Source organism: Pundamilia nyererei, unplaced genomic scaffold (assembly GCF_000239375.1).
Source record: "Pundamilia nyererei isolate P.nyererei 1_Seehausen unplaced genomic scaffold, PunNye1.0 scaffold00016, whole genome shotgun sequence".
Classification (NCBI taxonomy): Eukaryota; Metazoa; Chordata; class Actinopteri; order Cichliformes; family Cichlidae; genus Pundamilia; species Pundamilia nyererei.
The window spans coordinates 4,005,582-4,019,619 of NW_005187417.1; the positions used below are offsets into that span (position 1 = coordinate 4,005,582).

At 39.9% G+C, this 14,038-nt stretch overlaps 2 protein-coding genes across 2 annotated transcripts in view; one reads left to right on the forward strand and one right to left on the reverse strand.

The window, feature by feature from the left end:
• Window positions 1-4,577, forward strand: part of niban2a (niban apoptosis regulator 2a) — a 29,073-nt gene extending 24,496 nt beyond the window's left edge. The window contains exons 9-14 of the mRNA XM_005725590.2: window positions 146-333; window positions 462-617; window positions 850-963; window positions 1,266-1,373; window positions 2,293-2,404; window positions 2,505-4,577. Of these exons, the coding sequence (XP_005725647.1) occupies window positions 146-333; window positions 462-617; window positions 850-963; window positions 1,266-1,373; window positions 2,293-2,404; window positions 2,505-3,394 (1,568 nt within the window). The 3' untranslated portion in view covers window positions 3,395-4,577. The remainder of the gene's footprint in view (window positions 1-145; window positions 334-461; window positions 618-849; window positions 964-1,265; window positions 1,374-2,292; window positions 2,405-2,504) is intronic.
• Window positions 4,578-4,988: 411 nt separating this feature from the next.
• Window positions 4,989-12,508, reverse strand: slc31a2 (solute carrier family 31 member 2). The gene is made up of 4 exons (XM_005725591.2): window positions 11,962-12,508; window positions 7,658-7,724; window positions 6,536-6,761; window positions 4,989-6,219 (listed from the first exon to the last, which is right to left on the reverse strand). The coding sequence occupies exons 1-4, from the start codon at window positions 11,965-11,967 to the stop codon at window positions 6,054-6,056; spliced, it is 465 nt and encodes a 154-aa protein (XP_005725648.1). The 5' UTR covers window positions 11,968-12,508; the 3' UTR covers window positions 4,989-6,053.
• Window positions 12,509-14,038: the final 1,530 nt, after the last annotated feature.

Consider the following 14,038-nt stretch of genomic DNA (forward strand, 5'->3'; position numbering starts at 1 on the left):
GTTGTGACTATCTAGCACAGCTCATTTGAAGTCTGTGCCACACCTTTGTTTTTCTTGTCATCAGCATGCGTCGCTTGTTTACAAGCTTCAGTAACTAACTACTTTTTACCCCTTCTTCCATCCTTCTATTGCTTCTGTTGTGCAGCTCTAGTGCTGCCAAAAGCAGAGCAGATCCTGCGGACCAACATCCAGCCCTACATCAACTCCATTTTGGAGGCGCTGATGGACCCCACCAGCCGAGGTTTTGCCGAGGTCAGGGATGTTTTCTTCAGGGAGATGGTGGAGATAAGCAAGAACTCACTCAACGGAGGGGGCAAAGAAAAAATGGGAGAGGTTAGTGTCTGAAAAGGCATGTCCAACCTGCATTATCCTAAATCAGAAGTCAGCCAAGTTGTTGTTAACTTTCCCTCTCCTTGGGTCAGTTGCACTCACCACATTGCTCTTCTCTTTCTTTCTTTCAGAACATGGAAAGGCTGTCAATGCTTGCCTTCCATCCAGTGAAAATGCAGAGCTGCTACGAGAAGGTGGAAGAGCTCAACCTGGAGGGACTGCAGCAGAGGTTCGACGTCTCCAGTCCATCTGTGTTCATCAGCAGGGCTCAGATCCTTATGAGGGAGGTAAGATGCAACAACCCTCCTCTGTAATATGATGGGAAATATTAGTTTTAATTACACACTCCTGTCAGGCTCTCTGACAACACTCCCTGCTCCTCAGTAAGCTATAATACAGCAGCATCCACACTACCTCTGCTGAATTGTCTACCGCCACCTGCTGGCCAAAAAAAGAATATGCAATTTGAATCTGAGTTGTGGCACACCTAACCTTTTTATAATGATTTCATTTTGACAGCAAATGGACAATGCAGTGTACACATTTGAACAGCTGCTTAACCAGTCGTTAGAGGCCCAGGGAGACAGTGACATGTGCAAGCTCACCCAGAGATGCCAGGACAGAGTTCTCAAGGTAAAACACGAACACATGGAAAGATCAAAAGAGGAGACGGTCAAATACACATATATATATATATTTTAAAATGATTCTTATATTGCTCACAGTTTTCAGATTAGATAGTCCAGGAAAAACCTGTTTGTGTTAATGATGTTTGAGTCGATCAAAGTTCAAATGAACTCAAAGCAGGTTAATTTGATGACTGTCTAAAGAGGAGAGGATTTTACAGCAGCACAGAATAAGTGTTGAAAGGTCTGAATCGCTAAAGGTAATTCATGTCCCTAAGCTATGTTTGTGTTTCTGGTTTTTCCTGTCAGAAATATGACTATGACAGCAGCACGGTGCGCAAGAAGTTCTTCAGGGAGGCTCTGCTGCAGATCATCATCCCCTACATGCTGCAGCAGCTCGCGCCATCCTGCTCACCTGTGAGTAACACTTGAAATAAAAGTGAATGAACTGTCTTACAAACTTTTCCTTACATATAATTACATATAATTTATGGGATTTGAAGGATAAAAACTGTAAATAATAAAACACAAGATGCCATACAATATATGAGTGGGTTGCAAAAGTAGAACATTTAGTACCTATGAATCACCAAAGCAGCAAATGTACATTTGAGGGGGAAAAAAAAGGCATAAATATTGACTCAGAGGGAAAAAAACAAAAAGAAAAAAACCTGTTGTCATCCTGTTTCCCCATCCTATTTACTTCATCAATATGATGCTTGTGTCTAATCCAGAACCAGTCCCATGACTATCAAAAGAAATTCAGTGATTAATCCGTCCTGATTTTTGTCTCACAATAGCGTTCAGTTTCCAAACTAGAAGACAAGTTCTCATAAATCACTTAAAGAACAGGTTTTGAACTGGCACCAGAACTAGCGACAATCACTGAATCACGTCGGTGGAAAAAGAGGTAGCGTAGTTAAATGGCTGCACAGTAGCCAGACGTGTTTCTAAAAGGAACTTTTGCCATGAGTAATGCTTGAAGCTTTTTTGTGAACTGAGCAGTTTTCAATCATATTTCAGCCCTGACCAGAGAACAAAAGGACTGTCTACTAGAAGTTAGAGAGGGGGATCTCCTCTTCTGCAAACATTTGGACTATCCCAAAAACTGCTGCAATGGTCATCAAAAGATGTCTTTAGTGATAAAATACTGACTCGTCATTAAGGATACAGGGAGCACATAAATGTCGTCTTTATGAGGGGGAAAAAAAAAAGAGTTGAGGATGCATTTAAAGAGCATTTTTGAGAGTTATGATTTCAGCCTCACCTGCTGACCAACTAAAAGGATTGGTGCTAGAAACGACATCCTGGTCTTATTTGAATTCTGTTTCCTTAGGAGCTGCCTCGTTTCAAGGAGCTAATCTTTGAGGACTTCTCGCGTTTTCTGTTGATAGAAAATATGTTTGAGGAAGTGGTGCTGCAGTCTGTCTCCAAAGACATAATGATGGGTAAGGGCCAGGATCAAGATTTAGAAACAGTTTTCATGATGATGGCATCAATGGATAGCTGCAGTAATAACATGCCTTACCTTTTTCCCCCCGTGTCCAGCTGTAAAGGAAGCAGCTGTGCAGAGGAGGCATAACCTCTACAGGGACAGCATCATTCTGACCAACAGCGACCCCAACCTGCACCTGCTTGGGGAAAACCCCCAGGTGGACTGGGCCACCAAATTTGGCGGTGATGAGCCGGAGGGCTCTGTCAGCAGTGCAGATGAAGGAAGGGGTTTTGGGAGAAGACGCAAGCAGGTGGTGTCAATGATACAGCTGGACGGGGTGCCTCTGCCCTATGAGTCCTGCTTGGAGGTCCCAGGGGTGGAGCTGATCCCTGAGGAGGATGCTGAGAGCAAAGAGGAGGAGAATGAGGAGGACCAGTTGGGAAAAGCAGAGGACCTCAGCCCCAAGTCTCCTGATAGCGTGAATGAAATCAGGGACTTGATTAATCCGGTGGTTGAGGTGGCGGTGCCAGTGTCCAAGGAGCAGAGTGAAGTCACCAACAAAACAGACGCGACCACTGGCAGCATCAGCGTGGAGGATGGGGTCAAGGAGAGCGTGACTCACGTCACCACTGTGGTGGAGACTGTTCCAAAGGGGTCTCTGGGAGAGAAGACGTCCCCACAAGCAATCCTCCAGCAGCTGGTAGCGAGCAAGAAGCAGGAAGTTGATAAGGAGGAAGCAGCCATCCAGAACGCCATCGAGGAGCTAGAGATAGCAGTGCAGGAAGATGATGAAAGTGAACAGATTACAGAGATCTCTGCAGCCGAATCAGATAATGAGTCCTCCCCACCACTGGTTACAGACTCCGGCTCACGTGAGGACAGCGGCTTCCAGTCACCCACCAGCGAGGGACCAGTTGACAGCGAGCCTCAGCCAATCACAAATGGTCTGAATGGAGAGGAAAAGATAGTCGACCCTGTAGAAGTGGAGGTTGTTTTATCATAAGAAGACATTCCACGAATAAACTGGAGAAACCTGCAGAGACGAATGGCAGCATGCATAAATATTGAGAAGCTGAATGAATATGGATTGTATTTAAGGGGTTAAAAATGCCTTTTCTTTGTTGCTGTTGATATTGCACACTCCAGAACCCAGTCCTCCAGTTTTTTGACACGTATATTTGGTGATTGGTGAGTGTAGACTTTCTTCATATTCCGCATGTGTCAGTAAAGTCATATCCAATCCAAGTTTTGTTTTTTTGTTTTTTGTAATAGCAGGAAATAATTTGAATATCTGTAACATTAAATGCTCTTGTAATTACAACTTTACTACAGGTAATCGGAGCCTTGCCTAATGTTCTTAGCCTCTATCTGGTCAGCAGGGGGTGCTACAGCAATACTTTCTTCTTCATCCTGATCTGTATTTATCTATTTTGTAAAATGTTACTTTACAAGCATGCAATTTGTTTACTTTATGGCCTTTATGTTTCAATGCATTTCAGTACAAACAGGCAGGGAATGTTAAATACATCTACAGTAACTTTAAAACAATGGATTTGTTTTTATTTTTAAACATTTTAAAAAATAAAGCTTCTTGAAGAACCATCAACAGCTCTGGAGGAAGCCCGCTTGATTATTAGAAGGAAAACTTGGCTTTAGTGATTCTAGATTATCACTTGCATCAAATATCACATCTTTTATTCAAAATCCTCCATCTAACATCATACACACTGCTGTAGTGATCTCAAGCTGTAAATTTAGCTTGTGTTTTATGTGACAACAGATAATAGGTTTTAATTCCAGTCTGTTTGGCAACCCTACAGATAACCGTTTATTTTAGGGGGGTATAATTTGTTTATAGTTTCTATGAGTGGTTTTATGAAAAGAACTTGTTAATTTGGTACTAAAGGGGGGAAATTGAAGCTCTGTATGTGCACAACAGTATGAATGTTGTTGAATTTAATGTTTTTGCCTGATTCTGCCCTGATCAGACCTGCTATGTACTAACTGAAAGACTCAAGGTTAGACCTGCGTGCGATTTACATTTTAACACCCAATAATATATATTTTTTAATTCATAAGAGCAACAGAACTTACACATTGTCAATCATTACTTTTCGAAAAGACAACACCTTCTGTCTTTAGACCATAGATTCCCTTTGAAAAAAAAAAAAAAAAAAAAAAAAAAAGGAAATCAGGGTAGAAGGAGGCAAAAGCAATGAGAAAAATGGGTTTTTAACTATGGTAAGAAATGATTAGACATTGGGTTGATAGTCCATGTATTACAGAGTGTCCATATTTAGCCCTTTTCTGTGTGTGAGACACTGACCAAGTCGTATTTTTCCATTAAATCCTGAGCAGTTAATTTAATATTAATGTAACCATTTTATCTAGTCAGGACCCAGATTCATTATTTCCAATTGAGCGCTACCTTGTTTTTATTTATTATAAAACCTGTGTGGATTATAACATTCAGGTGTAAACAGTTTTTTCCCTGTTTGTTGTACTTACGTTTACTTAAAATATGTATCGAAATGGATGAATAAAAAAAACAAACAAAGCACAAAACACTTTATCGGCTTCATTCTTTATCTCTTTATTCTTTTTTTCAAAGACAAAAAAAGAAGCCATCACCAGAAAAAAAATCTTATTGATATGCAACAGTAAATAAAGCAGTTGAACAAATCTGTATAAGCCTTTAGTGTCAGTGATTTTTTTAATCAGTTAAAAGAAAATATTACCAAAGATGGGAACTTCTGAAACGTCTCAACTGTCAGCTTCAAGGCACTTTGCTTTTCTGATTGTGGTTAAACAATTGCTACAGAACCACATGACCATGAATAATAACAAACCAAGATGACCTTTCACAAGGTTTTACAAGCGAGAATCACATGTATCAGTTCCTCATACGGACTCCAGCGCAATGCAATTCTGTCTCATGACCCGTGACTGTAAATGTCTGACTTAGCTGCAAGTCAGCTTTAAGATTTTAGTCCAAAACACTTGACAATCAAATATCAAGTTCCATCTTGAATAATTTGGCAGCAAATGGAAAAAAAAAAAAATGAAAAAAGGTGCAGTATGAATAAAAGCCTGTCCAAAAGGGAAAAAACCCCCAACCCTAAACAAAACAACAACATAGCTTCCTAACACACCACAATCTGTGCAGACTTCCCATCTCTGGGTTTTGTGTTATCATGCTGTGAGTGATTCCAGTGCATTTCTTCTTTCTAAATCAATTGTTTCGATTTTTAAGATAATTTAAAAAATAATAATAATTAAAAAGCAGAATTGAACAACACTCCTACTTTTCCTGGAGATTAAAAGAAAAAAAGAAAAAAATCATTTTTCCACAGGTATTACTCACACAGTCCGCTGACTTAAAAGTGAAGCAGAACTAATACTAGGACTGAAAAACTGAGTGTTTTCTTAACATTATGTACCTTTAACAGAAATGAGTTATTTGTTAATTAGGGACAAATGTTAAAATGTAGCATTTTCTGTTTTCTGGAAGCTTAAAATCATTTTCAGTTTCTATATCCAGATGAGGTTTAGGCAAAGTTTAGTGTCACGTGGCTCATTCTCCACCAATTTTTCCATCCTTCGAGATCCTCGGATAGTAAAAAGTAAACTTTTCTTTATTTCACTATTAAATGTCTGTGCCATCACATCCGACCTAAGAGAGGAAATGAGATAAAATAACCGAGGACCGACCCCGTGATGACCCCGAGGAATATCCAGGTGTTATAGGACATGACGCACAGCATCAGCATGTAGGCCAGAGACACCTGCAGCATGTGGAGGACCGTCTGTATGATGTGCAACAACCAGCTGATGAAAAGAAGAGGGAGAGGGTTATTTACAAATAAACTAATAAGTCAAATACATCGTTCAGGTCTCGACATTCAGTCTGCCAATATGTGATGGTCTCAGTTTGCCACACACTTTTGTTTAATACCGCCCAAAAGATAATAATAGTTGCAATCTAGGATACACCAACAAAAAAAGGGTGTCATGCTATGGAGGTTACCACCATGCCACAACCATACAGTTCAAATAGATGCATTTCTGCATTTTATTCAGTGATTTGCATTTCACAGTACGATCCATGATAAAAAAAAAAAGTTACTAGAAATGACTTGCTTACCTGTTCCTGGTACTTTGAGGTGTAACGACTGATGCTATAGGGGTCAGTGAGGATTCAGAGGGGCTGCTGTCCAGGACAGAGATGCTGTCGCAGTGGGAAGATGGGGCGTCGTATGGAGACTGAGGCTGGGTCAGCTTGGAGGGATTCCCCAGCCACAATCTCCACACTTTAAGCACCTCGTAAAAGACAGTCAGAAGCAAGACCACCAGCACTGTCACCACCATCCCTGTAGGTACAAAAATACAAAATGTTAACTCACAAAAAAGTCACTATTAAAAAGTACGTTTATGCAATATGATGATGATGAAGTGAAATTTATTTCGGTCAACAACAACAACACAGATGATCATTTTACATAAAAGTACTCAATCCTACAGTAAGCGACAATGGAATAGGCTGAAGGCTTGTGGCTTATAATTATCCTGTCCTTTACCCCATAGGAATAATCAAATCCTTAACCAAGAAAATAAATAGCATTGATAAATAAGTTATATAACAGTTTGAAAAGAAATCAATGATAAATCAAGAAATTAAATCAACACGAAGTTATTCATCAAACCAAATTTCCGTAACCTTGAATGATGCAAATTTTTAAATTCTTCCTGAAAAATGACAAAGAAAAACACATCTTCAGTTCATCATTAAGTCCATTCCATAATTTCACTGCCAAAACTGACACACATCTATACTTAACATTGGTTCTCACTTTAGGTATTTCAAACTTATAAGACCCCCTCAAATCATATTTTCCATCTCTTAGTTGAAACATACTTAAAACACAAATTAGAACATTTTTCATCACTCGATATATCATTTCTAAAGTTTTAGAATGAATTTTAACATAGATGATCCTACAAAACACTGGTTGGTGGACTCCCTATATCCAACTTTATTATTCTAATAGCTCTTTTTTTGCAATTTAAAAATTGAATCCAAATATGTTGTGTATGTGTTCCCCCAAATTTCTGCACAATAGGTCATATAAGGCAAACAAAGGGAAGTATACAATAAATAAACGTATTATAAACGTAAATAAGTATTTGAATTGCACCACACAATTTTTAAATCCAGATGAACTGGTTCTAAGGCTTTTTCGCAAGACTTTAATACTCTGCAGCTTACCTGCAGGGCTGTGCACATCCCAGAAGTCAAACAGCAGCGTCACACTGCTCGAAACCCCAAAAGTCATCTAAAGAAAAATGAGAAGGGTATTAGGAGTTGTTCACTGGTAAAGTGGAGTTTAGGGCCAACATTTATACTGAATGCAGTGTTGTCCAATGTTCCAAGAACAGTCCGTACAATAGTACTCAAAATATTTCTGATTACAGAGTGAAAAACAAAGAATTTAATTTATACTACTTTGTACAAATATGCTGTATATACACACACACACACACACACACACACACACACATGATTTTGTCCAACAATTAGAGGACATACTGTCCCACAAAGGCACACTTTGTTCAGCCTTGCTGCTGTGGATATGGGCTGACAGAGGAATGCACAGTCTGTGGCTCTTGCTTGCTCAGCAGCACAGCTCTATCCCTGATAATTCACCACCTGTCTTGGCATAACTGCCTCTCACCAGCTGCAAACTAGCAGATCTCAGTTAGGCATCAGCCTAGCCGAGAGCTGCTAGTTATAAAGTCTGGAAATGATAAAGTTCCAAATTTAACAGAGCTACACTGGCTTCCAGTGTCATACACCCCATCTTAATATATAGATATATACCACCAAAAAGAAAAATTCTCGCCTTAGATGGTCTTGGATCATTGTCTACCACTTTATCTCAGGGCACTCTGAAATCCTCCAATGACAAACTGTTAAGACATACGATATTTCTCTCAAAAAAATAAATAAATAAATAAATCTGGGAGCAGCTTCGGCCCCTCATGCCCCCAAACCACCGTTTGGCTTCTTTCTCCGTGACTCCATATCTCTCTCTTTCTGCCTCTCTCCCTCTTATTGCTTCATCTTCCTCATAAATGTTTTTATGAATTTAGATTATCAAGCAAAGCAGTGAATGGAGTACCTCACTCAACTTTAGGAAAGCCTTCAACTATTGAGAGGAAGACCACGAAAGCCTTTCTAAATATGGTCACACTGAAGTGCACAGCATAGCTGTACATTAGTTGCATGTAGAATTACACAAAGCTTTGTAGTTCGTCATCTACATATTGTCGTTGTGTGTCACTGATCGTTTAAAGCATTTTTAAAAGAAAAAAAGTCTACTGCAGTTATTATTTGTGCCTTCTTTCTTTGTGAACAGTCTCCCTTTTCTGCCTAAGCTAACCAATGAACAATCAACCCACATACAGCTTTTTGGAGGACTGCACACAAGTACATTTTCATATCCTCTGCATATTCGAAGACCTACACAAACAGATACCAATGTGGGACCATAAACACTTCACAATGTCATTACGAAAGCGGCACCATTGTCAATGGGAAACTACCTGAAAGGTTCACTAAAAGGTGGAAAACAAGAACCGATCTGAGCCATCCACTGGAGCCAGTTTTCCCAGTTTTAGACTTTGCTGGTGATCTTGCGTAAAGTATAACCAACTGTAATAGAAAACTGATGCCCAACAGAAAACCGCGCATTTAAGCCTAAAGCCATGTGTGATGATGCAATTTCTGATATGTAAAGTAAATGGGGACAGTTAACTATGCAGATGAGTCTGGTTATCTTGGAACTCGTCCCAGCAAAGACAATGCAGTACAAAAGACTGTCGGAGCAAGGATTATCTGCTTTATCCGGAGGCCAAATCAATAAGCTTAAGAACAAAGGTCCATCTGTCCAACAGTAACCAGAGTTGTTTTGTTTGGTATTGTGGCCACTGGCTGTGACGTAAAAACAATCGATGCCTTAATCCTCCTTATTTCCTGGACTTCTAAAATTTCAACTATACAGTCAGGCCAGATGACCAAGTTCAGAAGTGCAGTGCTGATAATCAAACATCCTCAAAGTTCTTCCCGAAACAACTTGGTGGACGAATGTGATGACCCCTTGTTAGAATATGGACCTAACAAGGGAGAAAGCACAATATGAAGTACAAGACAAAGCATAGAGGGAAGGATTTTATTTTCTACTTTTTCCTCTTCTCTTTCCTGGTGGCAATAATGGTTTCCCCTCCTTGAGCCTTGTTCTGCTGATGGTCCCTTCTTGTTACAAAGGAGGCTTGTCCTCCCCACCATCCCCAAGCACTTGCTCATCAGGGTTCCAGCTCACAAAAATTGTCGTTAAAATAAAAGCTCTTTGAGATGACCCTTGTTGTGAAGTGGCAATGTATAACTAAGACTGACTAGATGATGAACCCTAATTAATTCCATCATGTACATTCCTGTCTAGTTGTGACATTCGCAAAAAAAAAGAAAAAAAAGAAAAAAGAAAGCACGGCAGGGATCCTGGAGGTCAGATATTTGGGCAATCACATCATGTAATGGGGCCATTATGCTTACTGTTCCATTCGACAAAAGTCATGTCATATCCTCTGGTGCCGGTCGTTCACCTCTCGATTAAGTGACTAATGTGACAGGTACAATGGAGGAGGCCTAAGAAAAGAACCAAGTTGACTCTTCTTACAACTACTGTGCTATAGAAAACCAAGTCAAAGGATAATCCTATGTTGGCTCTTAATCTACAAAACATTTTACTCAACATGGTAGTGGTCTATCACAACAACTAGAACCAGCAGAGTTCCACCCATCCATCACTGACACCCTAGTCAGGCTGTCAAATACCCTACTGAACTGAAGTAACCTCACTCCACACCGAAAGGTCTCAAACACCCACAAGGTTCAAGCTAACCCAAGCACCACTTAACTTCCTATCCAGGTTTTCCTTCCTTTATGTTTTATCAAATTAAGGACTTTTGGAGGTAAAACGCAGTTCCACAGAGAAACAGTGTATAATCAGAGCCAAAACTGAACTATGAAGCCATCTGTACATGAATAATAACTCAAAATTATTTAGTTTGGGTTTTAACTTCAGAATTCACCTTCATTCTGAAGCCCTAACCACACGTGGTTTGTTTAAAACTGGTCTGATCAGCTACCCGACTGCTCCCCTTGTCATCTTTTTAGTGAGCTCACCTTAAGCTCAAATCTTAGTAATTATGGTACTGAGTGAACTGTACTCCGTTTAAATAATGAACTAACCTACAAAAGCAGCATCCAATTTGTGATAAATGTAGTTATTATTTTAAAGGCAAAAAAAGAAGAGCTAGAAAGAGCTGGCTTTGCTGCACGGTGAGAAACATTAAATTTATGTCTTTATAACTTCTTTTAATGTGAAACGGATACATGGTGGCCAAAGTTTCCATTTAAAATGGCACAGGACAGCAGAGGTGATAAAAAAGTCGAAGTATTTGACACAATGAAAGAACGAGGGGAAAAATCAAATACAGACAGCTTGAGTCAACAATCCAACTGGGGGCTAGACTCGGAAAGCACTGTGAGCTTATCTTTCAAATACACTCTGGAAAAACCAGGTGTTTGTTTTCAAGGTGACAGTTGGGACTGAAAATGGTGTAATTAGTGCTGCTACTACAAGCACTCAAAATGACTGTATTCTGCACTTTTACACGAATACAGAACAATTTCCGAGTCTCAAAATGTGCTTTCACTATTTAGGTTTAACCGATAACTTTCATTTAAAAGGTTATTTAGGGTAAAAATATCACAACTGCAATAATACTACTCGTTTTAGTGGACCTATAGTTAACAAAAGTCACTCGGGTTTTATTGGCATAAATGCACTAAAGACCCTAAAGCAATGATTGAGCTTATTTTAAATTCCAAGTGCATAAAGCAGCAGCACCTACATATGAATCTGCAACTTGCATACCTAAACTGATCTGACCCGAATTTATTTATTCTCAGAAATCGACACTTTAAAAAGAAAACAGCACAGGTGACATAATGTCCAGCTTTGGATGACACTGACAGCAAGGCATAAAGTTAATCATATGGTTACATAACACTGACGCTGATGTTTTAGTGTTTTTGTAGTAGACTTTTAAAAAAAGGGGTCTCAGTAAGCGTCCCTTCTCATTAGCTTAACTATAAACATGATTCAAAGTAAAGTTAACACATCTTAGTTTTTAAAAGATGAGTTATCTCCCAGACTTACGCCAGGTCAGACGGTAGTAGTTTGTAGTAGTAGTTTCACAGCAGATTATTTCATATTTTTTTAATGGCTTTATTAGATGCAGTGTGTCAGAAACCAGTAAGTACTGCTTACACCGACTCCCTGGGTTCCCCGAAGTGTGCATGACGTGTTTTCCTCACACTAAGTGAGTCAGTGCCACACATTAACCAGCAAAGAAACGTCTCAAATGCAAAACAGCTTATTAAAGTAGCACATATGGCGTATGCTAGACCGCTGAGTGACAAAACAAACACACACAAAGAGAACTCACTCGCATCCTGACGAGCTTGCCGCGCTAACGTTGACACCACACTTTCAGCGGTTATTGAGCGCAGCTTCCATCACAGATGAGTCTCGGTCCGGACATTCAAGCACGAGCCATTTCCACATAATCGGCGTGCATTTCTCAAATATGCCTCAACAGAAACAGCCAGTGTCCCACCTACTCAGCCCAAAGACGCTATGTATGTAGCCTGTGGTACCACGTGACTTCACCTAACAAACCACGGTTGACGGTTAATGTAGTTTTTCAACATGTAGGGAGAAGGCAAACATCCTGAGTGCGACTGCGCAGCCGAAATAGAGAGTCCCGGATAAACAACCGTTACCCTTCAGATTAAAGAGGGCGGCTACAACCCCCAAATATTTGAGTTGAAAAACGAGTGAAATAAGACCGCTAACTGAGCAGAAATCGAAGCTTTTAAGGCGTTTAATGAATATGTATTATGCAGAACCAATGACTGTAGAACGCTGTGGTCATGTGACAGACGGAAGCCGCTCACACAATTCTTGGAGCTGTATCAAGGACACATCTAAAACCTGCAGAACATCGGCACTCGAGGCCTGGAGTTGCCCACCCCTGCTCTAGACCATCACTCTCATACACTTCTCTACCATTCCTGACTTCCTCATGCAGTCCCACACTTCCTCTCTTGGCACCCGTCATAGCCTTCCTCTAGAATCCACCAAGAGAGTGCATCACATCTGCAGTTCTTTTCCTCAGCATGACCCCGTACTGTTGATGTATACATGTTTGTCTGGAACAGTTCTCTCTTGCAGGGACCACCTGTGGTGGACGTTTCTGTCATTTCAATGTTTATCTATTATTTATTTACTTTAGTATGGATGGCAGTAGGGGAGGTCTTTAATAGTAGCCAAAGCTGTTAAATCATGTGAAAACACTATTAAAATGGAGATATTTATGCCCTTGTTCACATTTTTCAAAATTATTCAGTTGACCAGATTGCAGTCTTTGCCGACCGTTTCTGGCCCCACACCTTATGTTTTGAAACCCCTTCCATGGTCTGGCCATGGTTCAGGTGTAATAGTAAACAGTCTATTTTTTATACATTTTTTTATACAGCAGAAAACTTTGTTTTTTCACAGAAATGTGGGTGGATGTACCGGTAGTGCCTTGCTTCCCCTTACCCCCTTACTTTATTGTCGTTCTATGCAGTACAGCTTTGATTCTGCACTGTAAGCTGAAACTGTACATGTAATGGTTGAGGTGCAACTATATCCACACTGCACCTGTAAACAGCTCATATAGTAGAAAAATACAAAACTGGACACCACTCATCAATATATGAGGGGAGGGGGGTGGGATGAAAAGATAACATAACGAGGGGTTTCATAAAGCTATAGTACCTTTTGGTGAAGAGGATTTGAACAGAATGAAGGCTGGTAAAGGCAGCATGAAATGGCTTCAGAAAAGGAATTGCACAAGTTTTTTTCTCCTAAAACAAAGAGTTTAAAACAAAGTTCAGCAGGTCTACAAAGTCCAGTGTCTTACTGTTTTTGAAAGCTACATCTGTGTACATCAAGTGCACTTTGCACAGTCCCGCCAGACACAAAGCAGGAGGAGCATGTCCTGATGTCCTCATAGAGAAGAAGAAGGTAGTCCACCGCAGGCTCATGTAAATGTTGAAGGGTATCCAGATTGTTTAAGGCATGCTTTCACAATAATGCAGAGCCACAAGATTTCTGTTATCAGAAACTCATGCTGTGATTTGAAGCGGAGTGGCAAGATAAGACGAAAACACACAAAGAGTCACACAAACATTCAGTGCAGATGTTGTGCTTCAGATTTTCAGGGACATTAGGCATTACTATGCCTGGAGGATGTGGATTAAAGTTTTTGTCATCAATATATGACAAAACATGACAAATGTATGCAACTACGTGGAACTGTAGCACTGAAGTCTATTTTGCTGTTATGAATAAAATGAGAAAAGAGTTTTTATACGTGCAAAACAAAAGGTTTGGTGAACAAATATCTATACATACAACAGAAAATAGCAGACATTTGTGCAATGCTAAGATCATATTATGGTACAACAACATAAAAT